This window comes from Saccostrea echinata, unplaced genomic scaffold (genome assembly GCF_033153115.1).
Source record: "Saccostrea echinata isolate AGI-Se365-2 ecotype Australia unplaced genomic scaffold, CSIRO_AGI_Sech_v1 ptg000064l, whole genome shotgun sequence".
NCBI classification, from domain to species: Eukaryota; Metazoa; Mollusca; class Bivalvia; order Ostreida; family Ostreidae; genus Saccostrea; species Saccostrea echinata.
In genome coordinates, this window is record NW_026889813.1 from 7579985 (window position 1) to 7607972 (window position 27988).

At 34.7% G+C, this 27988-nt stretch overlaps 1 protein-coding gene across 1 annotated transcript; it reads left to right on the top strand.

Moving 5' to 3' along the window:
* The first annotated feature begins 18135 nt into the window (after positions 1-18135).
* LOC133175716 (schlafen-like protein 1) lies at positions 18136-27504 on the top strand. Its single transcript, XM_061310824.1, has 3 exons — positions 18136-18493; positions 26395-26537; positions 27376-27504. The coding sequence occupies exons 1-3, from the start codon at positions 18136-18138 to the stop codon at positions 27502-27504; spliced, it is 630 nt and encodes a 209-aa protein (XP_061166808.1).
* Positions 27505-27988: the final 484 nt, after the last annotated feature.

Below are 27988 nucleotides of genomic sequence, written 5' to 3' on the forward strand. Positions count from 1 at the left end.
ATTTCATAATTTTTCATTCAATGATGTTTTAATTGCAAATTTTGCTTTTTCAGATGAACTGAAGAAGAAAAATCTCTATCGAGTCGGCATCATGTATCAAATAAGTATATACATATGCGTTGCCTTTTCACTTTCTACAATTCACACAAGTTCAGAATTAAACCTTACAAACCTGATGGATCTTTATATCAATTCTTGCGGAGAAGAAGGAATTTGTAAGAAATGGCCTGGAGTAATAGAATACCCGAGAAAATCAATATTGTCTCGATGTCCACCATGCTCTTGTGAAGATACATGTTTTCGTAAAAATACATGTTGCCCTGATAAATACTTCGAAAGAAAAATAACACGGTACCATCATTCAGTTTTTCAATGGTCATTTTACAAAAAAGAGGCTCTTCAGTTTCCATTATATTCTGTAATTGATTCATGTCCTGAATTTGCAGAGAAGGCTGATAAATGTAATAATCCCGCCAGTGGGATTGAAGACCGGAATTTCGTTACGTCTCTAGTTAGTAATTATACATATTACAATATTTTTTGTGCCTTTTGTAATGGCGAAAGAGAATCCGACATTGTGGAATGGGACATATCTGTTGACTGGCGTATAAGTTTTATGTTTTTCATGGAGTCCAAGCATGAGTTGCTTTCAGTGATAAAACAACGGAAGAACTTTGTAATATTTACCCCTCCACCCATCCTTCAAAATAAGGTTTTTCCAGTTTTTACAGAAAGTAACCATTTTACGGATCCGTGTCCGGATGGGGGAGATCTTCAGATTGCATGCTCTTCATCATATGTAAACGTATTTAGAGTTTACAAAAACGTATTTTGCTACCTTTGTAAACTGAAAAAGCTTAAACGTTCTCAGCCCTTCATAAATACTTGCCCAAAAACAGTTACAAACACTATTCAAAAATTATGTAGAGAAAATTCGGCTTCAGATATGACGTATCCGTATAGAAATTTTTACTGCTTCCTTTGTAATATCCCAACATCATACAATACTGGACAAAATCGCTCTCTTCACAAAGATGTCATTAGAGCTAGAAAGTATGTTTTTCTCGACTTTTCGAGCAATGTAACTGAAGAAATAGTAGGACAACAAAATAATCAACATCTACTGATTTTTCAAAATAATTATTACAATGATGTTTCTATTCTCAACAAGATCTGGAATACAGTGCTGAAACAGGATGCAAGTCCTGGTAAGACAACTGAATTCACTTCAAATCAAGTGAAACCTCTCCTTACAAACCTGGCAACTGTCTATCCACATCGAATTTGTAACCAAGGGATTTTTTCAGATATTATCCAAAACGTCAGCATGAAAAACTGTGAATGTTCCTTTTCATGTTTGTTTAAAAATCCCTGTAGCTGTTGCTTAGATACAGCGTTAATGTATCAGATAGGGTGTGTCAGCAATGCAAAGGCTATTTTCTCCAAACAAGATGTTTTACAAGAAAGGAAACTACAAGTTGTGAAAAACTGCTATGAAGGAACCACAATAAATACTTTTGAGCATAGAGAAAAGATTAAACACTTATGTGAGGAAGATTTAAACGATTTTGAATTTCCTGTTTTATCGAATAAAATTACGTACAAAAATATATTTTGTTTTCTTTGCAACACAAACTATACAATTGCAAACGGAACTCTTATTACCGATCCATATGAAATGGTGGATATCAACATCCTTTGCAACAGTCCCCTACAGTTTGATTTCTTTATGCGTTTCAGTGATGTCCTTGAACAGGCTTTAAGGAATAAATGTGATATTACATATGACGATAAAAACATTGTTCTGTGCCATAAAGAAACAAGTCTGGCGATTAAAAGAACAAATAAATGCAAAGGAACACACGCGCTCTTTGATGCACGTTCAACTGAAAATTGGAGATTTGAAAAAACAGGTTCCCAGTCTCAAAGTGAATTTTGTCAACTATGCAAACCAATCGGTGCCTTGGAAGTCTTTGACAAGGTAGAGGTTTGTGATCAATCTAATGTCCAGTATGTGATGTATAGGAACGCTTTTCTAACATTACCAGATGAAGGACAACAGCGTCTATTTCATTCTTATAGAAACATATTCTGTTCTCACTGTGTAGAAGAATATAATGCTTCACATCAACGTCACTCTTCGCTGGGCTGTATTCCCGTCTTTGGGGGAATAAGACCGCGGTCTTCCAGAATGATGAGAGATTTATTTGTTCCGATGATGGGAGTGCTAGCCTCTACATTCAAAATTAAGTCCGAGGTAAGTATGCTAGACATTAAGCATTCTATATAAGATATCTTTTTTTCACATTTGTTTAATACAGTCTGTATCAGGGAATGATTTTGTTTAATGTATTCAAGTCTTAAGAAATATATGAACATATCAGATCGTATTCTTTCAAAAATAAATTCGAGTAACAAGATACAGTAAGAAATTCTGATTTTACTTTGTTTAAGTGCAGCATGGCATTATTCAACTTTTTCCTTATCTTGTTAAACTAATCCTTAAAGCTGAACACGACTCGAAAATAGCAATACACCACATTAGTTTTTCTATCTCCGATATTAACGTTAGGGTACTACACCCTTCGCATTTGTTATACGTAAGTGCACACCTGAACTCATGGCAGATGTGTATCATTTCCTACGTTGTCTTAAGTTTTACATGTTATTTCATTGTTTTACGTGCATTTATGTTTGTTTTAATGCATGCATTGACCTGTGTAGTTGATGATATTTTTTGTTCAGACGTAGAAAAGTGCATAAATTTGATAATTTTATCGCGATCGAGTAAAAACAGCGATATAGATTACGTCTACATAAGTGAGATCTGTACAGCGAAACAAGAGGTTTATATATAGGGGTTTGAGAAACTAGACGAGCGAAAAGAAGTATGGTGGACAAGGCTTAATCTCTCCCTTTTACGAGTCATGCCCAGCTATAAATGAACTTTTTCATACAAAACAATTTTGAAAAAGTCTTTTCTTTTCAGCAGTCCTCAGAATATGGTTGCTATCCAGGGCGTGTTTTAGAAGATGGAATCTGCCGACTGGTCATCGCTTTCCCCCGCCAAATTAAGTATCATCTGCATATTCTCTGTAAGCTGAGTGTATCTGCATCAATGAACGATACAGTACACGTTTTGTCCCAGGTTAAGTCGATTGTTTTTAAAAAATTATTGAATTCTTCTTACATTGGTACCGGTCAAACAGCAAAATTATATATTCTAGCTAGACCATCTGATGTTCAGGTTAATCATCAAGGGTTATTCTACTATGAAGCACAGGTCACTCTAATTTATTATTTAGTGTATTACAATAGTTTCGATAGAGATGCTGTAGAAAACACTCTACTACAAACTCATCAGACATTAGAAATAGTGCACCAAGGACCTGGAAACATTTCGTTTGTCTTAAAGGGTATCACATTTAGCAATATAAGTGAAACACTAACATCGTGGAATTTGATACCAGAAAAGGATTACCATTCATTCAGGAAAGATTACAATGCAATTCTGATAGATTTCCCTGACAACGGTGTAATTGTTAGTAGAGTACTGACTAGTCGTCTTCGTATTATCAATTTCAAGAATATAGAATTTGACCACATGAATTATCGTATCATTGTTAAGGATTCTAATGAGGTATTTTACCTTGGAGAATACGTTGTGGGTTACAGTAATCAGGTAAAAGTCTACAACGAGTTCCTAATAGGCCGACCTGTGATGACAGGTATTTCTCAGACACTGGATACCTTGACAAATATTGTCAATGCATTCAGTATTGTCTCCCTTGTTCTCTTATTCGTCATTTACCTGAACATTCCCGATATGCGCACGCTTTCCGGAAGGAACATAATGAATACAACATTTTCTTTTCTGGGCATGCAGCTGACATATACGATAGCTAATGCTCTGGAGAAGGAAACCTTGTCCTGTAAGATAGTAGGAGTTTTATTGCATTACTTTTGGCTGTGTTTGTGCTGTTGTATGTTCATTTGCTGTTTGCATATGTTTTTAACTATTAAGGGGTTTATTAATACAAGTTTTGTGCATGGTGAAACATTTAACAAAGTGTTTGTAAGGTATGTTTTATTTTGCTATATGTTTCCATTAACAGTGGTGTCTGTTAATCTATTCGTGTCTTATTATATAGACGGTAGTATTGGTTATGGTATCAAAGTATGTTTTGTAGAACACTTCATTCAAAACATAGCAACCTTTATAGCCCCTCTTGTTTCCACTTGCATCAGCAACGTAATAATTTTCACTCTAACCATCATACACATTACAAAGTGCAACGAGAACAGGTCGGAACTCGTTATATTTTGTAAGTTCTTTTGTTTAACAGGAGCAGTTTGGATATTACAGGTTATAGATAGTTTCATGCATATTTCCTTTTTCTCTTTCGTTGTAACTTTTCTGACATCCTCGCAGGGCATTTTTATTTTCGCTAGTATTGTGTTTTCATCACAAGTAATGAATTTTTTTAAATCTAAAAAGACACTGTTAGGTACTCAGACGGATATAACAGCTGTAAGTAGCATGCAAACGGATAACATCGAAATATAAAGATTAAATACACGTACATGAAAAGTATATATATATATATATATATATATATATATATAGATAGATAGATAGATAGATAGATAGATAGATAGATAGATAGATAGATATAGATATGAGATACTTCAGGCATGTTTTATTGGTATCTTAAGGACTAATGACCCTCTTCTCTAAATTTCACAATTTTTTTAAACATTGAATTTCATAAACAGCTATAGCATTAGATTCAAATAAAAAATAGTGTGACGTATGAAGCGCTGCTATTTTTTCAGGATTTTTATGTCAGACGATGATATGAAGAAATTTTAACACAGAGATTAGGAAGTCTTAGAGTGATAATTTATTGTAACAACATAAAATTTAAAATATGAGTTGTCTATGAAAATACATACATGTTATATGTAGTGTCATACCTATTAAAATCATATTTAAAAACACAATAAAGCGCTGCTTCCTAACTATAGGAATTGACTGCTTAAAGTTTATACAATGGACATATACTTTTCAACATTAATTTTGCTATGCTTGATACAGAATTTGGGTTAGGCATTTACTATATCAGTCAATTCAAAGAAAACTATTTTCATTTATATAAAAAGATACAAGTTGAACTGGAAAATTCATGTATGTTGATGTAGCTCATAAATGAAACACTTCTAGCATGTATTAGCTATAGTTTCCTTGCCTTTTCTGTTAGTATTAAGAAAAAATATTTTGTTTACTATTACATGCCAATTAAATTAGGGTCAGAACTCAGTAGGTAAGATTTTTTTTTATTTTGTTCATTTTTTCATTTAAAAGTAAAGTAGAAACTAGAAATACAAAACTGTTTGCCTGAAAATCATTTTGTTATTTTTTTTAACAATTAACTAATCATAAGTACTTAAACACTTTAATATTTCTAATTCTGCTGCCTGTTGCACTTTGAATCTTCAATTGAACATTTAAACACTTTTTTTTTTTTTTTTTTTAAAGGGTCATTTTTCAAGTTCACTGAGAAAAAAAATTAGATTGCAGATCCAGTTTAGATTTGGTCGGGTAACTGTAAACATATTTTTTTTTCTTATGCCTTCCAATCTGTTTTTTTATTGGGGGGGGGGTCAAATTTACCGTATCACATACACAGAGAATATTGTAAGGTTGTCCATTATGCATGAGAAAGTATTATGATGTATGAAGTATACAATGTGATGGCAATGCATATTTGTTTTGATTTTTAAAGTATTTTTGAATTTTTCCCCTTATTCAAAAGCAGACTGTAAAATTAAAATTGCTTTGTTTACATGCAGTTTTGTTTCAAAATATTATTGATTTTAAAATTTTGTTGTCCTTTACTTCAATATTAAAATTATTTTACTGTTCATAACTTGTTTTTATACCATTACTCTGATCTTTGAAACAATTTTTTAAATGACTTTGAAGTTTTGCATTGATGAGAATCATTGATGGAATTCTCTCAAATTGTTAACAATATTTTGATGTTGTTTCACTAAGGTACTCTCCATTTTTAGATCACCTGAGTTTACTCAGGTGACCTATTGCTGTTTTCGTCCGTCGTAGTGCGTCGTCCATCGTTCGTCAACATTTGAACATTTTCAGCTTCTTTTCTTGAACCACTGAACCAATTTCTACCAATTTTGGCATATAGCATCTATGGGTGATGGGGAGTAAAAATTGTGAAATTCATGGCCCCTGCCCCCTGGAGCCTGAGGGATCAGGCTAAAACCATCATAATTAATGCTATCTTTAAAAATCTTCTTCTTTACTCCTGGACATCAAGCAGTCAAACTGTTGACATGATTGTAATAAGCATTGAGCCCTTTACCAAAATTGTGAAATTCATGGCCCCAGGGTCAGGGGTTCTGGTGCTAGGATGGGGCTCTTTTGAATATATAGTGAAAATGCATTATTTGTTTTAAAAAAATCTTCTCCTCTGCTCCTGGGTATTAAACAAACAAACTAAATGCATAGTTAAAATGAGGAAGACTGCCTCTGCAAAAATTTATGAATTTTATGACCACTGGGTCAGGGTTTCTTGTGTTAGGGCGGGGCGCTTATGATTATAAACGAATCTCGCAAAATAGCTGTCGGTGCAACACTGACGACGTCAAAACGTTGCTCACGGCGTTTGTGAATTCAATTTGGAATCGTGCGTCTGATAAAATTCGTTTGAAGCATAAATCCGATATCGTATTTGATTTTCTTTTAGTTACCAAGTTATCCATCTCAGATATAAGCGTTTCCAAAAGATCGCAGAATTAATTCTTTTAATACATAATATCCCAACCCCGGTCATACATGTAAGTTTACCTAACTGCTCGCATAGTTAAACGTACATGTATGACGTCCAGCTTCTGACTTTGTAGTTTGTTAGTCTACCAAACGCTTCTAGATCTTCCATCGAAGAACCAGTCATACCATTCTCTAACCTCTTGAATTAGGTAAAAATCTTGTGTCCGAGATAAATGTTTGTGTCGTTTCATCGTTTACATCTCTTTTCCCGTATGGACAGGAGTCATATCCCGCTCAACAATACTGCTTGATAATTTGGTGCTCTGCATTATCGCCCAACGTCACCATTTTTGACAATATCTTAGTAAAAGTGTTTGGCATCTAATGTCATATTTTTGTCACTTGTGATGCCAAATTAATGAATTTTTACACATGAGTACTCCGGATCATAGATTTTTTATTCAGGTAATTTTTTTCACATTATATTTCCGTGTAGCCTGGTAATATAGAAAACTTCACTGATAGCGCTATTTCTTAAACTAAAAAAAATGCCGTGCTCCGATCACCGATATTCGACACCCTTTACATGCTATTTTTACATGCAGATGACATCATAATATTACAATATTTTGTTAAAATTGCAAAAATTTCATTTTCCAAAAAGGTGCCAGAAATTATTTATTTTGGTTGAATAGTTTTTGAAATATTCAAAAAGTTTGCGTTTTCTGGGACAACCCTCGTATAGGTGAAAATGCTTTAATTCTTTAAAAATCTACTCCTCTGCTCCTAGGTATTAAGCTGATGATCTATGTACAGTCTTCACCAAATCTATTTTAGGTAACTGAGTCACTCAGGTGACCTTTTGCTATCCGTTTTGGTCCGTCGTCGTGCGTCATCCGTCGTGCGTTAACTTTTGAACATTTTCAACTTCTTCTCTAGAGCCGCTAAACCAATTTCGACGAATTCTGGCATATAGCATCTATGGGTGAAGGGGAACAAAAATTGGGAATTTCACGTTATAGCCCTACTGGGGCCCGAAGGGTGGGCTAAAACCATAAAAAATTGATGCAAGTTTAAAAAAATCCTCTTTACTCCTGGACATCAAGCAGTCAAACTATTGGCATGATTGTAATAAGCATTGGGCCCTCTATCAAAATTGTGAAATTCATGGCCCAAGGTTCAGGGGTTCTGGTGCTAGGGCGGGGCTCTATTGATTATATAGTGAAAATGCATTAATTCTTTTAAAATCTGCGTATTCTTTAAACATACTAAGTGCATGGTTATGATGCACAAGGATGCCTTTTCCAGAATTGTGAAATTGATGGCCCCTTGGTCAGGGGCTCTGGTGTTAGGGCGGAGCTCTATTGCTTATATTGTTAAAATATGAAAATGTTCTTCTCTGCTCCTGGGTATTATTTAAGCAAACTAAGTGCATGGTTATGATAAGCATTGATGCCTTTTCCAAAGTTTTGAATTTCATCGCCCCCGGGTCAGGGGTTCTAGTGTTAGGGCGGGGCTCTATTGATTATATAGTAAAAATGCATAAATTCTTTAAAAATCTTCTTCTCTGTCCCTGGGCATTATTTCATCAAACTAAGTGCCTGGTTATGACAAGCAATGATTTCTTTTCCAAAATTGTGAAATTCATGGCCCCATGCAGGGTTGGGGAGGGGGGAAGGGGGGGCTCTATTGATTGTATAGTAAAAAAGCATAATTTCTTTGAAAATATTCTTTTCTGCTCCTGGTTATAAAGCTGAATGAAAGAAACTAAGTGTATAATTCTTCAAGAATTGTGAGTTTCATGGTCCCTAAGTCAGATGTTCTGGTTTAAGGGTAGGGCTCTTTTGATAATATAGTGAAAATGTATTAATTCTGTTAAATAATCCTGTCTGCTCCTTAGTTTTGAGCAGATAAACCAAATTTTTGATTTTCTTGACCCTGGGACATGGGTTTTAGAGACAGAGTAGGGATGTGTTGAATTTGTAATGAAAATGCATTATTTCTTTGAAAATCTTCTCTGCTCCTTGGCATATCGAAGGCAAACAGAATAAAAGTTTTAATAAGCAAGGATATTTTTACCAGATTTTTTAACATCAGGACCATTTGGTTAAGTGTTCTAGTCCTGGCCAGGGCTCTATTAATTTGTATTCAACTAAGAGAAGTTATTCCCCTTTGCCATTCAATTTCGATAATTAATCACTGTAAATAATGTATTTGAAAGTTAATAGAATAAAAACATTATGCAAAACATTTATCGTATAATACAAAAAGTACTTTCATAGTATTAATGATCAGGTAGACTTGTAAATAATAAATAATAAAAATGAGACAAGAATAACTTATTAAGATGTTCTTCAAAGACCAAGAGATACCAATGTGATTGGTCACAATATCGGGTTAAAAGTAGTAAAGAATAATTAATAGTTTGTTTTAATAGTCTGCATGATGATAGTGATAAATGGGGCATAGATTAGAATTTAATTTTTGTTACTGAATACTAGACTAATTATTTCATTGGTCCTGATCATCCTATTTCTCTTGCTTTTGGGCAACAAAGCTCCATCTATCAGTTTATTTCATACTCTATGGATCCTCTAAATTGTTGTATCATACTCAGGTGATCGTTAAGGCCCTTGGGCCTTTTGCTTTTTTTTTTTTTTTTTTTGGTTGTTGTTGTGCTCCGCTACCTACCTTGTTTCTTTTTTCACAATTCACAAGATAAACAAATTTAATGACATGGAAGCATTTTATTTATTTTTTTTTTTACAAAGTTTTTGTTCCTTTATCAACAATTATAAACATGTACATTTTTAATGCATATGTAAAGAGTATATGTAACTTTAAAAAAAAACTTCAGTAATTTTGAAATTTTTAATTTATCCTATGTCTTCATCCTATTTGGATATCTTTAAAATTCATGGTTGTGTCAGTAGCTAAGGGTGGACCCTGGTGTTTCAAATTTGAAGGGATTTTTGTTGAAATTTAAGGTGGGATTTAATCTGGAGGGTTTGAACTTTCCAGCCCCTGAAGTTTCTGATTTATGTAAAAAAGTAGAGGCATAAATAAAACCATTTTAATATGATGTCTCTAGGAAAATAAGCTATAAAATGACTTGGGTTTGTTGTGAAAAAGGGTCATTTGAAGAATGTGTGTCCCAAAAAAAAAATATATCGGAGTCAGTTTTTAAGTGGATATATTGATCCTTCAAGCACAAATTCTGGATATGAGTCATGTCATCCAGAGCTTTTATCACTGAGTTGTTTTCTCATAGGCCTATTTATATATAATAAAAGATTTTTTAAAAAAGAAGAAGACACATACATCTTGTTATGTTACATTAGAAAGTGGTCTACATAATTGGGAAGCGATCATAGCAAAAATCAATAAATAAAAATAACCTATAAAGAGTTATTATAACAGGTGCGTGGGGTGGATGTTTGATCCGCTCCCTGTTACAATAAAAATGGCGTCGTACAGCAGATGCTTCGTACTCATCGTACTATTCGTGAAATATTGTGAAGTAGAAATATTATCTTGGATATTTTCGTTTGGTATAATTCCATGCAGGAAAATATTTAATGGATTTTGACCAAAACATGACTGATCCTGTCATGAAAGTGGACATTTTGTCCAAAATCCTATGACATGTTCTGTCGCTCGACTGCTATTATGTGTGTTTTCAAAGGCTTGACTTGTCGCGGGTGAGTTTATATATGTTTTACAACTTTTTTCCTTCTCTGGGTAGCTTGAAAACAAATGTAATTTACGTCTCTTGCCTTAAAATTAAAATAAACTATCGTTTGATAAATTTTTAATCGTAAAAACGTAAATCGGCAATCATTCTTCTTCCGGTAAGGAATTGAGCTCTGATCAAGAGTGATGATAACTCCGGCTCAGTTAAAAACAGGAGGCTTCCTCTTTTAAAAACAGATAAAACTATTTACAATGTGGCTCATCACATCTACCAGGGTTGCAGCTGGGTCCAGGTGACACTGTCTTGTCCCGTCCTGAACTCCTCGATAGTAGATGCTGCTGTCACTGTCTCTAGCAGACGATTCCAATCTCTCACCGAACGTGGGAAGAAGGAATTCTTATAAACCTATCTGGTGGCACGAGGTTGTCTGTATCTATGGCTACCTCTAGTTCTTCTGTCCCCAGGTTTTTAATATTTGTCTGGATTAATGTCCACAAGGTGATTCCTAATTTTGTTGCATAGAACAAGACGATGTAATGTTCTCCTATGCTGGAGTGAGTTCCAATCTAAATGGTCCAGTAATGAGGTTACAGACCCAGGGCAGGTTTCCGAGTACTGGTTGAAGACGAACCTGGCTGCTCTGCACTGAACCTGTTCCAAATCCTTCGTTAAGGTGGCCTGATAAGGATCCTACACTGATGATGCATATTCGATCGATGGTCTGATCACAGTACAGGACGCTGTTGCCTTTACTGATGGTGTACAATGGTCCAGGTTTCGTCTCAGGAAGCCCAAGGTTCTTGTAGCTTTCCCTATATTGTTGTAGATTCGGATCTGACGATAGACGAGGCAATCAACTGCAAACAATCTGGCATCTGAATTGGTGCACTCCGATAAGTCATTAATGTAGGTCAGGAATAGGAGCGGTCCCAGGACGGTTCCTTGTGGTACTCCCGAAAGGACATCCAGAGGTGAAGATGTATGTCCATCCAGAACCACTGATTGGGTTCTACAACTTAGGAAGTCCTTAATCCAGCCTAGGGTGGTACCTGACACTCCGTAGTGCTCCAACTTCAGTAGAAGACGTTGGTGAGGGACTTAATCAAAAACCTTTGAAAAGTCCAATAGTATAATGTCTGTCTGGTGCCCCTGGTCCATATTCCTGGCTATTTGGTCCAGTGTTATGACAAGTTGTGTATCGCTTGATCGGCGGGCACGAAAGCCATGTTGCTCGTCGCAGAGGATTTTGTACCGATCAAAGTGGTCCATAACTGTGCTGTGTACAACATGTTCCAAGAGCTTGCAGGCTATTGATGTTAGGGAGACAGGCCTGTAGTTTGATGGTTGATGTTTCTCCCCTTTCTTGTATATAGGGACGATGTTTGCTCTGCTCCATTCATCTGGCATCTGACCATGATCTAAGGAAAACTGGAACATCCTTGTCAGATATGGGGCTAGCCTATGGACTCTGTGTTTTGCTTCAAGATAAACGCTTGGATTTCATCAGGTCCAGTAGCTTTGAAAGGGCGCAGTCCCTTTAGTAATTTCAATATTCCCATCTCGTGAATGGTTATGTTGTCCATAGAAGGGAAAGGGCTTGGTCCTAGATCAGGTAGAGTACTTAAATCCTCCCGGGTATATACAGACTGAAATTGCTCATTAAGAATTAAGGCTTTGCTGGCAGTGTTGCTGTGGAGGAATTCATCTTTGGACTTCAAAGTCACTATTTGGGATGAATCCTGCTTCCTGTTTTTGATATACGTTTTGGATTGGTGCGCAGGTCATCGCTGACGACATCCTCCAAGTAAGCTCTGTGTCCTCTCTTCGATCCCCTCTGTAGTTGTCCTTTGAGTGCCTTGTATCGCTTCACATCTTTTGGGTCCTTGCTGCGCTTAATACGTTTATAGCGAGCGCAGCGAGCTCTAACGACAACGCCTGGGCGAAGAAAAAATTCGGACTTACACATTGATCCAAACGAATTTTTTTCCGAGTAACTTCTGGACCCACAATGCATCGCTTGTTTAAGCTACGTTCTCGCGAGAATAACAACAAAAGTTTAACAAAAAATAAAATAAACTCGCCTTGATTTAATGGATATATTGCAGATAAATAGTAAATAAAACGTTCTTCGTTAAAGTCAACAATGTTCAGGCTTAGGTTTGGTAATGCAACTTAAATACGACGTCATGTGACGTCAGAGTCTAGACGCACCAAATGACGATCGAGCCCGATGTAAATCAAATATAAATAAGTAGCTGCGCTCGCCCTAACAGTCGCACCGTCAACATATTATGTGATCTTTGATATACACCCACATGCTGTTGACATCTTCAAAGTTGGTATATGCGTGAAGGTATCTATATGGCTTAGGAGCTGGTCTCTGATGCCGTTGATATTGGCTTTCTTCCACAAAAATATAGTTCTCTTCTTTGGTCTCGATCGAGTTGTGTTGTAAAATCTATGAGTACTACATCATGATCGCTGTTTCCGAGTGGTGGGATAGTCTTGCATCGACTAGGTTGTCCAGGATGGGATGTTAGAAGTAGATCCAAGATGTTTACTCCTCTGGTTGGGATATCTACTACTTGCTGCAGGTTTAGGTCGGCAGTCATCTGCATGAAAGCGTTGTTTATCTCCCTTGATGTTTGTGAACCATTGATGTGTCTGGTAAATTGTATGAAAATGTTGTTCTTATGTCGAGAATAATTAATGTGTCGGCAATCATGGGTACTGTGACGTACGTTAAGTATAATAAACATTTGTTACCAATGTTAACAATTTGTAACCAATGGTAAAAAAGTGTAACAGAAGTTACCAATGAATGGTCAAACCCGGAACGCACCTAATTACTTTTACAAAGTTCTATACTGGAAGTACTTCGTACTGAAGAGCGAAACTGTCAAACACTGTGACAACAGAAGTTAAGACTATTCACAGGCGTCATATCCATTAAATAACACTTAACAAACAACAATCACTTACTACTGCACAAAGTTATTGTCTTACAATGTACTCTTATTACATGTAACTACTGATTATTAATCTATCAAATTCTGACTCCTTTCGAATTATCTCAGTCATGTTTATGTTATCAAAATATAAAAATCTACCCTTGTTTCACAAGTATATACATTTATAATCAAATAACTTAGGTACAACTCTTCGAAAAGCACATTCATATATAACAAATATAAATTTTCGTGAGTAAACGAACTTCATAAACCCGCTTCAAATCACCATGATAACATATTACAGACATTGACCCTATTTAAAAGAAAAATCAACCTGCTCCAAGCTCTCAAAAATATAGTAAAATATTACAGTCATTAACTCACAATGATTAAACACCTCTGTGCATTAAATAATAAATATCATGCAACATAACTGTCATTGCATAAAATAAAGGGGGGGGGGGGTCACATACACTACATTTGTAAACATAGAATTGCCACATACATGTAGACGTGAACCTTCAGAGTCTTGCCCCCCCCCCCTCCCCCCGAACTAAAAAAAACATAGGTAATTAGAGATTACAGAGTTTGCCTCAACGAATGTTGTCTTTAAGTAAAGTTAAGTCCCACACAAAGCTAATGATCTAGTAGTGTACATCCCTAGAGGCAGGATTTTAGGCAATTTTGGTCTGAGAGGGCTTGCAGTTGCTTGGGAAGGAACTTATCTAAAAAATTCAAACTAGTCACTCATTCTGAAAATTAAGTCAAATCCAGCATCTGAAGCAAGTTTGAGCGTGTTAATCCCTTGATGTATCATTCATGTAAGTTTGATTCAGATAAGCCTTATAGTTTCTTTGTATTGGACCTGCCCCCAAAAACTTTAACCTGGTCACTCATTTGTAGGTCACATCCAGCGTCTGAAACAACTCTGGTAGTGTTCATCCCTTGATGCATCTTCCTTGCAAGTTTAGTTCAGACAGGCCTTATAATTTCTTGGTCACAGACTTCTTCCAAAAACTTTAACTCTTCACTCATCTGGAAAATGTAGGTCAAATCCCGCATCAAAAGCAACCCTGGTAGTGTGCATCAATAAATGTATCTTCAGTGCCATGTTGGTCAGCAGAGGGCTAATAATCACTTTATATAGAAAGAAACTGCTCCAAAAAAGGTTAACCTGTTTGCTTATCTGAAAAATGTTGGTTAAATTCAGCATCCGAAGCAAGTCTGGTAGTGTGCTCCAAAAACTTTAACCTGGTCACTCATCTGGAAAATGTCCAGCATCCGATGCAAGTCCAGTAGTGTGCATCATCCATGCAAGTTTGGTCAGTAAAGGGCTTATAGTTACTTGGAAATGAGACCAGCTCCAAAAACTTTAACCTGGTCAGTCATCCGGAAAATGTAGGTCAGATCCAGCATCCAAAGCAAGCCTGGTAGTATGCATCCTTTGATGTATCATCTATGCAAGTTTGGTCAACATAGGACATAGTTACTTGGAAATGAGACCTGCTCCAAAATTTTAACCTGCTCCAAAAACATTAACCTAGTCATTCTCAAGCTGAAATTGCAGCATCTAAAATCTTCACTGGCACAATGAAACATACTAGAAGCATCTTCCATGCATCTTTGATTACCGGAAATATAGGTCATAGAAGTACCTAAAAATAAAACTTCACTAAAACTTTAACCTGGGACACCGACGCTGAGGGTATTACATATACCATCTTCGTTGAGGTGAGCTAAAAATTTAATAGAATATATATCAGGCCAAACAAAACAATATGTGTGGTTCCGGTTACACTTCCAAAAAAAATTAGGGTAGGTAGGTAGGGATTTTTTTTTTTTTTTTTTTTTTTTTTTTTTTTTTTAACAAAATGATTTTCTTAATTTTTTCTAATAATACCTATCACTGCTTTGCAAATGGCATTTAGATGTGATGTGATAATATACTAGTCAATATTGGTAGGAGACACCTACATGCTAGCTTGCTTTGGATTTAACACTATTAAACACTTGCACTATGTTTTGCAAGGAGACCGTCATTGCTGAAACTAAAACTTAAACTGGAGCCATTGATGGAAATCGGGGGAAATTCCGGAAAAAATATGAAAATTGCCAAAAAAAGTTTAGGGTCGGGGGTATAAAATAGGGAAGGTCGGGTAACCGGAACCACACATATTTTTTTATTTGGCCTCAGATAAAATGTAACCATCAGCCCCCATCAAATCTAACCTCTTATTACTTTGAATGATGTAAAATATTTTTGTTTCATTACGGCCAATCTGCATCAGCTTAGTCACAAAGTTAAAAGTGGGAGGGGGTCAACCAAATAAAATAAGAGATAAAAAAAGAGATGTAATTATCCAACTACAAGTATTCCTCTTTATTTTTCGGAATATATTTTCAGACCTGCATGCACCAAACTCAGGTAAAAAGCTGGAGAAGGGGCACAAAGATACTCTTGCCTCTCACTCTCTTCAAAAGTGGTGTTGGGAATAGTAGCCCCCAAAGACTATGCCTACGATCTACATGTAACTGCTGATATCTCTTCATCCCCCTTTTTCAAAATATTTCTGAATCTCAAAATTAATATATGTATCAGCCTATAATTGTATACGATAAGAAACACATGGACAGGAGCTGTCTGATTTCTGAGTGAAGTGACGTTTCATTAGAATTCAGTCCCCCGCGAATTTTTGTCACTTTTTTCCATCGGAAATATTCATATATTTATATCGATATAACTAGACATTTAATATACAAATATAACCCTTTCATGAGGTCGATCCATAAATATATCGACTTCACAGCAAATCAACCGAGCAACAGATCAAATTTAAAATAGCCAATCAGAGAGCTTGGAAAAATAGAGAAAAATAATATTGTTACGTACATGTATTGACATTACTATATTAATATGATTTAGTATCTTGCTTAAAGCCTTCAATCAATATCTTAAAATCAGTATTTTTGACTTGCTATAACTTACAGCAATAAAATCAATGAAATAAATAATTTAAGGTGCCTTAAACTTATGTAAAAACACCTAGATACAATTCAAAATATGTGTGTAGATAAGGAGTTATAACACTGACTTTATATGTTGATAAGACAATAAAGAATAAGATAATGCACAATGTAGAGACCTTTGCGGTTCCGTACATCGTCCCGCCTTTACGACGGCCTTTTCGGTAGAAGGTAATTTGAGTTACCGTGCACTCAATTACAGATAAATTGTGCATTTTAAGGCCATCTTTAAAAAAATTGTTTGTTTGCCCTCTCCCGACCGACTGGCTAAAAATGGCCCGACTCAAAACTTTTTTTAACCTTCAAGGCCACGACATTTTTTTTCTTTTAATTCCTGAATTTTTTCGTCCCGTCAACAAATATATCAAAACTTTCTGGAAAAAAAAGTTTTTCTAACCTACCTATCGACCCAATTTTTTTTTACCCTGAGTTGCATGAGTGAGGGCAAGCAAACATTATTTTGAACATGGCCTAAACTCCTTTCTTAAGAAAGAAAAAAACATGTTTTTAAAAGTATTTCTTTTAGTGTAGTACCAAAGTTTTAATCAATTAATGCTTCAGTTAAGTGATTTTTTTATCAACTAATAATTTTTAAACATCATAATATTGCATCTGCTCATTCACTGCAAATCTGTTGTGTTTACTTTACACTTCCTTGCCAACCGAATCATAAACCCCTCTTCGGCGTTCTCTTTGACTGGTGAGTCGACATGATTTATAAATTAATTTTAATATACAAAAAGATTTAAAATTATATTTCTAGCATGAAAATGGAAGAAAAAATTGTCATCTGAAAACATTTATATTTATTGATTATAATATTCATATAAGAAAAAGATAATATATTAATGCTGTAAAGCTAAGCGAGAAAATTTTGTTATCAGTACATACCGTACCTTAAAAATTATTATGTCAGGCCATTTCTCTTAATTTAAGTATAAAAAAATGCTAAGAGCAAAATAAAATTCCACATAGCTAGGAAAGCTTTATCGATTTGCACACTAACATGGCCTATTTTACATTATATCGTACTTTCGATTTTATTTTTTTGAAAAAATCTGTCCATAAAAGAGAAGCCATGTATCAATGTTCTAGAAATCTACAGTGGAATTAGGTCTTATTTTACTGAATGTCTGGCTGAGATATATGATAAACTAGAAATCTACACTGGTAATAGGTCTTATTTTACTGAATGTCTGTCTGAGATATACAATAAAACTTTTTTTTTCAAATGAAACAGAACCTTTTGAACTGTTGCCCAGAAATAAAATTCAAATCATACCAAATCATATCAAATCAAAAAGGTTCTTAATAAAAAGATGCTACAAGTGTTAGCTATTTCAAATGCTATTTGAATCTGGATCATGGCATAGATATTATCTTCAACCAATTACAGATGTCGTTAAGCTTTCTTCTGCATCATAAATACAGGATAAAAGGAAGGATACTTGGTACAAACAAAATTGAATCATGGATTGCTATACATTTGATTTATTTTGGTTGAAAATGAAATCTCTAAAATATTAGAAAATAGACTTTTTTTGACGTTCAAACTCCCTTTTTGACATCTCCCTTATATGAATTCATAAATCTATATATTTTTGTATCACTTTATGGGACTGTTGAATTAATTTTGATATGGTAAAACAGTTATTTATCAGTTAGGTAACATGGTGTCGATCGACAAAGAAACGGTGTACCTAGGAAATCTACGAAAGAACATTCTATCTAAGGATCTTAAAGACGATGCTTTGACTAAAGGAAAAGATTTTCAACAGAATCAGAATCAACACAACCCATATCCATTAGATAATAGACAGAATACTGTAACAGGGAAAGGTGATGAAGCTCATCGTGAGTTTTACTTAGAAGGGGAGCAACTAGGTAATGAAACTAGACATAAGGAGTTCAAAGAAGGTTGCATAGCATTTGACAAAAATGCAAGGAAGGAGCTTTTATCAAAATACGTATGCGCATTCCTAAACAGTGGCGAGGGCGGAACATTGTATCTCGGGGTAGATGACGGTGGTAGGAAAATAATGTCATATTAAAAGAAGATAGGCGAACAAGGCGAGAGCGATGCCTATAGTGTAGAAAACATGAAGGTGAAAAAATAAATCTCAATTATATGAAAATTTTCTACGATATTTCATCTAAAATTAAAGTGTTCTTTATGTAAAATCTCCACAATTCATAAAAATCTCACTAAGATTGAAATTATTTGCCTATGAAATAGCATACACACACTATAGAGGGCAAAAAGGATCATTTTCTCATACTAAAACACGATTTTTCGATATGAGTGGGTCTTCGCTCCATATTTTTCAAAGTTTATCCTCAAAGTTTGCAAAAAAAAAAAACAACAACATTTTTTGGTCAACAAAAACATGGAGCAAAGACCCACTATACCTTAAGGACCCTCTATACACCGATGAAAAATGTTTTTTGGACTTTAAAAAAATTATATAACGTAAAGAAGGATATTTTGAAATTAACTAATTCATTTTTAATATAGGGAGCCTGCCTTTTTTATCCGGGAAAAATCTTCAAAGACAATGAAGTAGTGATTAAGAAAAATCACTTTTCCTTACTCAGATGGAGAAAATACATGCAAATAATGTCTTCAACTAATCTATCTTGGTCTAATATAATGTTTAGAACACTTGAATTTATTTTAAATTATGTCATACAGTGCAGATTACAACTTATTCTATTTTATGTCAAGTGGCGGGTCAGTCTAACTACACAAAAGTACCCTGAAATTAGGGTGCAGTGTAGAGAAGGTCCTTAAAAATACACTTTAATGACACAACATTCGCATCTTTTTTATCGATAAAAATACTTGAAGTCCATTTAGTCAAGGGTCATATCAGAAACATGATTTAAATGCCACAATTCATCAAGAGCTGTGTAGCTTAGTGGTTAACGTGGTAGTCTCGAAGGAAAATGGTTTTCATGATTTTTATTACTAGGGTTAGAACCCCACGAATACCACACTATATTTTTATTAACAGAATATCTTTTGCCGAGAAAATTTTCCTCAGATAAGTTTTGTTAATCATAATTTCATAAATTTCAATAATGAGAACTTTACTCTTAATACTAAATTCACGAACTGATTATGATTTTTATACATCTGAAGCTATAGGCATTCTGCGCATCTGTTCACCCATCTCCTTTCAATAGAGCAAGATTGAATCTAAATGAAATCCAATAAAAAGAAATGTTTGCTTAATACTTGATAATGTATGTTTTTTTTCTCTTTCTTTTTTTTTAAATATTTTTTTTTGACTAAAACATTGATATTTTACATTTGAGGTTATGTCAAAGGAGTTTCGTGTTCACAGGCCTGGGAGGACGAGATGAGGTTGGATATTGATACAGCAATTAAGACCATCCAACCAACTGTCTTTACTCATTTGTATTACGTAAAATTCACTCCTGTCTTTACAAAATCAGAAAATCGCAAAGGTATGCTGATACATAAATGGAATATTCTCCTTAAGTTCCTTAAACACATTTCATGCATGAATAGATAACAAGTTCTGTATGACTCTCCAGTAAAAATTCCTCTAAACTGCACTGTCGAAGTTCAATTTTATGGTTCTTTTTTGGGAGTCGGATGGTTACTACACTAATACAACTATTGTTAGGAATTCCGTTCAAATAATTATGACATTGTAGAGCATCGCGACACATTGCATGGGTGCGTTCAAGATCATAGCGGCCTCAGGTACTTGTTGACACCCCCCCCCCCCCTCCCGCCCGATATTCAACCACGGGTTTCCCACATATTATATTTATTACACTTATTTATCACTAGACAAAATTGCTAACGCACCACTTAGTATTTCCATCTGCAAATATGACATCTGCCTCATCGACACGAATAAATCAAAATTTGCGTTTTTCCTACTGCAGCCGAATTTGTTAATATCTTTATTTCAACACAACACCCTCAAATGACCCTCTAGCACGCAAACTAATTTCCCGAAGTCAATTGCGCACCTTTAATGCGCTGATTACGCAGCATAGCCTAAAGTTGGCGGTGACCAATGGTTGTCAGAGAGGTTGTGACAGCGAAGGTGACCCCTCTCTCGATATCAAGCAAAATGTCTAGGATTTCGCCTAGTGGTTTCTTGGTGCTTTGGCATCCGTACCCGGTTCATCATACTTTCAGTTGCCACAGTTTTTAATTGCAATATTGCAATAGTTGTGTATGTGGTGTCTATTAAATGTGTTTTCTCATAGAAGGCATTTTTACATTCCTTAATCGAGTCAAAGTATTTCTTTTTCAATAGAAACAACAGTTTTTGAATTGTTTTATTTTTAAACAAACATCTCCAAAGGATTACCTTGCAGACACGATACAACTGCCATACTACACTCTTCTATGATAAAACGCTGCATACCCAGTCATGTTTTTCTGAGATTTTAAAGAATGCAAACATAAAGAACACAATTTCAGTGAGGAAAATGGAAATTTATTCCTCTGATACTTGTGAGCACGAGTTTTCTGCACTTCTATGAAATGGTTACTCTTCAGTTATTTTTAGACACCAAGGCACCCCATAGAAATCATTAGTCTTTACCATTGAAGATGGTAAGGTAATTGTATTAACCTCTTGTTTATGCACACTACACGTACATTTTTACCAACTCGACTCCGTTTATTTCCAATTCAGAGAGGCCACTGGTGTGGGATTTCAGTGGGGTACTATCCTACTCTAGAGTTATTTTTCCGTGGGGGGAAATCCTACTCTAAAGCCTATTTTCATGGCCGGGGTAAATCCTACTCTAGAGCCGGTTTTCTAGGGGGAAAGATTTTAGAGGGAAAACCTACTCTACAAGACCGGTGTCATTTAATATATTGAACCCCGCGATATTTTGAACCCGGGTTCAAAATATCGCTGCGAAATATTGAATCCCCTATAAAATATTGATCCCGGGGTTCAAAATATTATGGCCATAATATTTTGAACCCGGGGTTCAATATATTATAGACTTATGGCCATAATATTTTGAACCCGGGGTTCAATATATTATAGCCTTAGGGCCATAATATTTTGAACCCCGGGTTCAATATATTATAACCTTTTGGCCATAATATTTTGAACCCCAGGTTCATTATATTATAGCCTTACGGCCATAATATTTTGAACCCCATTACAGACATTCTCTGTTTAAAGCATAGGGGTTCCTAAGATTATGGTGTTGAAATGTTGTACCTCCTAATCTTATAATTTTTTGGTAGGTTAGGGTGGAGGTTTAAGATAGGATTTATGGCTGTAAAATGTTGTACCCCCTATTAGACATATATGTGTACAGGAGGGTGTTTAAAAATTATTGATCTAAAAATAATTTTTGAATGGTAAGAGGGGGTTCAAGATATGGCAGTGAAATGTTCAACCTCACAACATTTTATAAGGGGTAGAAAATATTATGGCTGAGAAGTATTGAACCTCCATTTAAAGACTACTATGGAAAAGGAAGTGAAAGTATCTAACACCCGTCTCACACACACCAACAACTTTGATTTAATTGTTAGATCACGAGGGTTGGGTATCTTTATATTAAAATTGTATTTTTTTATATATATATGTGCAATACCTAAAGAAGTGAGAATAAAATAATATAATCAAAATATTGAAGTCTGAAGTTGCCACCAGGAAATTAAAATAATTGTCTTTTACCATCAAACCCCAAATATTCTACATCAAATAACTAAAATAACTTAATATGTCTGATGGAAAAACAATTATGAAATATTTATTTCTTTGTCTTTTATCCCATCCCATAAGTTTTTTTTTAATTGTATTATTATTATAATATTTTTGGTATAATTTACAATTTGAAAAAAAGACAAGAGGCCCAAGCGCCTTAACGGTCACCTGAGTATAATACAACAATTTAGAGGATCCATAGAGTATAAAATAAACTGATAGATGAAGCTTTGTTGCCCAAAAGCAAGAGAAATAGGATGATCAGAATCAATGAAATAATTAGTCTAGTATTCAGTAACAACTCATACATTAAATTCTAATTTATCCCCCATTTAGCACTATCACCATGCAGACTATTAACAAACTAATAGTTCCTCTGTACTACTTTTAACCCCACATTGCGACCTCTCACACTGGCCCCTCTTGGTCTTTGAAGAACATTTAATAAGTTACTTTTGTCTCATTTTTATCTATTTATTATTTACAAGTCTATCTGATCATTAAAACTATGAAAGTACTTTTTGTATTATTCAATAATTTTTTCCCATAATTCTCTTATTCTATTCACTTTCAAATACATTATTTACAGTGATTAATTATCAAAGGTGAATGGCAAAGGGGAATAACTTCACTCAGTAGAATACAAATTAATAGAGCCCTGGCCAGGACCAGAACACTTGACTAAATGGTGAAGATGTTCAAAATTCTGGTTAAAAAAACCCTTGCTTATTAAAACTTTTTACTCTGTTTGCCTCCAATATGCCTAGGAGCAGAGAAGATCTCCAAAGAAATAATGCATTTTCACTATTTAACACAGCCCTACCCTAACACCAGAACCCATGAGCCGGGGTCATGAAATTTACAAATTTGGAAGAAGTACCCTCATCATCATAACTATGCAATTACATGTAGTTGAAGATTTTCAAAGAATTCACCCATTTTCACTATATTATCAATAGAGCCCCCCTCCCCCCCCCCCCTCACAGACACATCAGAACCCCTGGGACCACAAGTTTTAAAAATTTTGTAAAAGCATCCTTGCTCATCATAACTATACACTTGTTTCTTTGCTTTATAACCAGTAGCAAAAAAAAATTTTGAAAAAAATTATGAATTTTCACTATATAATCAATAGAGCCCCCCCCCCCCCCCCCTTTCACCAGAACCCTTGACCCTGTGGACAGAATTTCACAATTTTGGAAGAGGTATTCTTGCTTATCATAACCATGCACTTCCTTTGTTTAAATAATACCCAGGAGCAGATAAGAAGATTTTCAAAGATTTAGTGCATTTTCACTAAAACCAATAGAGCCCCGCCCTAACACCAAAACCCCTGATCCAGGGGCCATGAAATTCAAAATGTTGGAAGAGGCAGCCATGCTAATCATAACTATGTACTTAGTTAGTTTATTTAATATCCATGAGCAGAGAAGAATATTTTCAAAGATTTAATGCATTTTCACTATATAATCAACAGAGCCCCGCCCTAACACCAGAACCCCTGACCCAGGGGCCATGAAATTCACAATTTTAGAAGAGGCAGTCTTACTCAACATAACCCCCCTCCCTCTTAAATTAAAAGGCTAGGGGGACTGAAAATTTTATGGTCATAATATCTTGAACCCCCCCTCCCTCTTAAATTTAAGAGTAGGGGGACTCAATATTTTATGGTCATAATATCTTGAGCCCCCCTCCCTCTTGAATTAAAAGGGTAGGGGACTCAATATTTTATGGTCATAATATATTGAACCCCCCTCCCTCTTAAATTATAAGTATAGGGGGACTCAATATTTTATGGTCATAATATCTTGAACCCCCTCCCTCTTAAATTAAAAGGATAAGGGGACTCAATATTTTATGGTCATAATATCTTGAACCCACTCCCTCTTAAATTTAAGGGTAAGGGGACTCAATATTTTATGGTCATAATATCTTGAACCCACTCCCTCTTAAATTTAAGGGTAGGGGGACTCAAAATTTTATGGTCATAATATTTTGAACCCCCCTCCCTCTTAAATCATAAGTGTACGGGGATTCAATATTTTATGGTCATAATATCTTGAAACCCCCTCCCTCTTAAATTGAAAGAGTAAGGGGACTCAATATTTTATGGTCATAATATCTTGACCCCCCCCCTCCCTCTTAAATTAAAAGAGGTGAGGAGACTCAATATTTTATGGTCATAATATCTTGAACCCCCCTCCCTCTTAAATTTAAGGGTAGGGGGGCTCAATATTTTATGGTCATAATATCTTGAACCCCCTTTCTCTTAAATTAAAAAGGTAAGGGAACTCAATATTTTATGGTCATAATATCTTGAACCCCCCCCCTCTTAAATTAAAAGGGTAGGGGACTCAATATATTATAACCGTAATATGATGAACCCACCGGGCTCAATATTTTATGAGGGGGTTCGTTATATCGCAGCGAAAAAATGAACCCAGGTTCAAAATATTATGCGATATATTGAACCCGGGTTCAATATATCGCGGTATCAAAATATTATGCTACATCGGAACTTTCAGGAGAAAATTTTTGATAGGAAATGAAAGCGCCATGTCTCTACTTTATCTTGATGCTTGAAGTGGAACATAGATTGTAAGTCAATAAATTGGTATATTTACAGGGCCTTTTTATGCCTAAAGTGAACCTAGCTCTTTTGCACGACACACCCGCAGCAGTCCAAATGCGCCCATTTTCTCTGGTACATGTATCTATCTGTTGTGCGCCGGTTAAAAGGATATTCCCTTTAAAAATCTATACATGTACTATATGTAATGTCAAGGAGTGAATTTGTTTATTTTACTTTTACTTTGATGTTTCAGCATCTGTGTTATATTTCTTAAATTGACATCTCACCCCCTCCTGTCCCAATGACAGTATTATAAGATTGGTCATTTGCAAAATTATTTTGTTAAAAAACATTCTGACTGTACACACAAGTACTCTGAAGTTGATATTAAAAAGATGCTTGAGTTTCTGATTGACAATATCTATGTGGTTTTTGGAGACCAGGTCTTCCAACAATCTATTGGAATTCACATGGATACCAATTGCGCCCCGTTATTAGCAGACCTATTTTTGTATTCATATGAAGCAGAATTTGTTTAAAATCTTATACTTGAAAAGAAGAAAACACTAGCTGTGGCCTTCAACTCGACATTTAGATATATCGACGACGTATTGTTAATTAATGATTATTTCCATTCTTATGTCGATACGATATATCCCAGTGAGCTTGAGATAAAAGATACCAAGAGTCTGATACATGTGTTTCATATTTGGATATTTTACTAGAAAAAGACGTTAATGGTAATCTAACAACCAAGCTTTATGATAAACGTGATGACTTTAACTGTTCAATCGTCAACCTCCCTACTTATGCAGCAATATAACTTCATCACCTGCATACGGGGTTTATATCTCTCAGTTGATTCGATACGCAAGAGCATGTTCTACGTATGAACAATTTCTAAAACGATGTAAGTTATTGACAAACAAGTTGATGAAACAAGAATATCACCAGTGTCGTTTAAAGTCGTCATTTCGTAAGTTCTATGGTCGATACAATGACCTTGTCAAACATTACAATTTATCATAAAGTCAAATGTTGACTGACGTTTTTCATACTAATTGTTAGGTCATTATTTACACACTGAATTGTCGACGGATTTTTCCGTTATTTCCCGATCATGACAAAGAGCACACGGCGGGTTTGACCGGTCGTCAGGGGATGCTCACTCCTCCATACATTTCATTTACGTTCAGCGCAGAGATAAAAAGTTAAGCATTTCCTGTTTTGAGAATTCTTACTTAATTAATGTCAACCAGCTATTGTTGATGTTGCAATTTCAGTTAAATACCCGTGCATTGGTTATTTTGGAAATGTGGGAGGAGTTTGGGGAAATGAGATGATATTTGAATTGCGTATGAAATTTTTAGTTTATAAGAGAAGAGTTTTAGTGAGTTACCTGTAAAAATTTGAATTCAGCAATAAAGATTGAAAGTCGACATGTATAGTGACGATAGACGCTTTTTATATTTTTAATTTATTTTTATACAAGAAAACAATTCCATTGTAAACTATTTTAAAAAATAAAATTATCGATAAACACATTGAAGATCTGCAATATTTAGAATGAAATACTACAGTATTGCCACATTATTTTTTCACAATTAAAGCAACTGTTATCGTTTGATTTTCAGGGGATTATAAAGTGATAGAACTAACAGTCCGTCGTAATGAAGACATGGATCGATTGTATTACACTCCCCAAGGAATGTTTCTTAGAAGAGACGGAAGCGTACATAAATTGAAAGCCGAAGAAGTGCAAGAGTGGGCATTTCAGGTAATCCAGAAACAAACATGTACTGCAATGAAAATATACTACAATTATATCAATTATAAATTAAATATTAAAAACATACATATACTACAATAGACATTATAAATTAAATATTAAAAACATACAAATACTACAATAGATATTATAAATTAAATATTAAAAACATACATATACTACAATAGACATTATAAATTAAATATTAAAAACATACAAATACTACAATAGATATTATAAATTAAATATTAAAAACATACATATTCTACAATAACAATTACAAATTAAATATTAAAAATAAATATGTACTACAATAACATTTATAAATTAAATATTGAAAACAAACATGCAAAATCTGTTAAAACAAATTCATCTAATCTAGGGTCAAACATGCAAGTGCTACATTAACAGTTATTATATACAAAGTAACGTGTTAGAATCAAAAAGCAAATCCATGAAAACCATTGTAGAGTAATTTAAGTTATACAATAAGTGATTTATTAGTGATTATTTTTTAAACACTCATATTGCAAGATTTATTCCTCCGATGTAGTCATTCTATTCATTGATCCGCTCCAGTCTGGAGTTTTTGTAGGTTCTTTATGTGTCTTGGCACTTTTTTTTTTTTTTTACTTCATTGGCTTTTATCTGTACATGTTTTCATTATTCAACATACATCTAAAAAAGAGTTAATATAAAAGATATTACTCTGTTAAATAGACGCTACTTTTAATAAAAATATAAATTTCTGAACCATGAACACACCTATTTATTCTTGCCAAACGTACAAAATATACAGAAAGGTCCAGGGGGCGCTCTTTAACTTCATTGTGGTTTGGTTCTTCAGAAAAGTCAGAAGACGATTAGGAAATTGGAGAGAATAATTGAGGAAATGGAGGAAAGTATGAAAGAACTATACGAGAGAAGAAAAAAGGATGAACTTCAAGGGAAAAGCAAACTCTGTCTGATCTTATAGCAGTACCATGAGAGTACATTTAACGTCAATCTTTGTGTGCGTTTTATATACATTATTCAATTTTGGCCTTTATTAGTAAGATATTTATGCACACTGTCTGGAATTTGTGTAATTAATAAGAAGAAGGTGCATGTAAGGCCCGAATTAGATTCCAATACTAATAGATGTTGTTTTGATGAGTCCATCCTCGCTAGCCAAATCCGATTTGTATCCGATTTGTATCATATCATTGAACATGTTGAATCCGACAGGATAGCAAAAATCTTATGAATGAAATATGGAGATAACGGTATCCAAGCTCAAAGTCCATTTAAACAATACAAATCGGGAGCAGAGCAAACACGGACCTCCAAAAACATCAGAAGTGGGATCAGGTACCATGGAGGAGTGAGCATAACATACCGATCGGTCACACCTGCCGTGTGCTCCTTGTCATGATCGGGAAAAAACGAAAAAATACGTAGACAATTCAGAGTGCATTGAA

What these genes read in the sequence shown, in the direction of transcription:
- LOC133175716 (XM_061310824.1), top strand. Translation starts at nt 18,136, where the DNA reads ATGGTGTCGATCGACAAAGAAACGGTGTACCTAGGAAATCTACGAAAG. An exon ending in TCTCGGGGTAGATGACGGTG is followed by an intron (nt 18,494 to 26,394) that starts GTAGGAAAATAA and finishes TTTGATTTTCAG; the next exon opens with GGGATTATAAAGTGATAGAA. An exon ending in TGCAAGAGTGGGCATTTCAG is followed by an intron (nt 26,538 to 27,375) that starts GTAATCCAGAAA and finishes TTGGTTCTTCAG; the next exon opens with AAAAGTCAGAAGACGATTAG.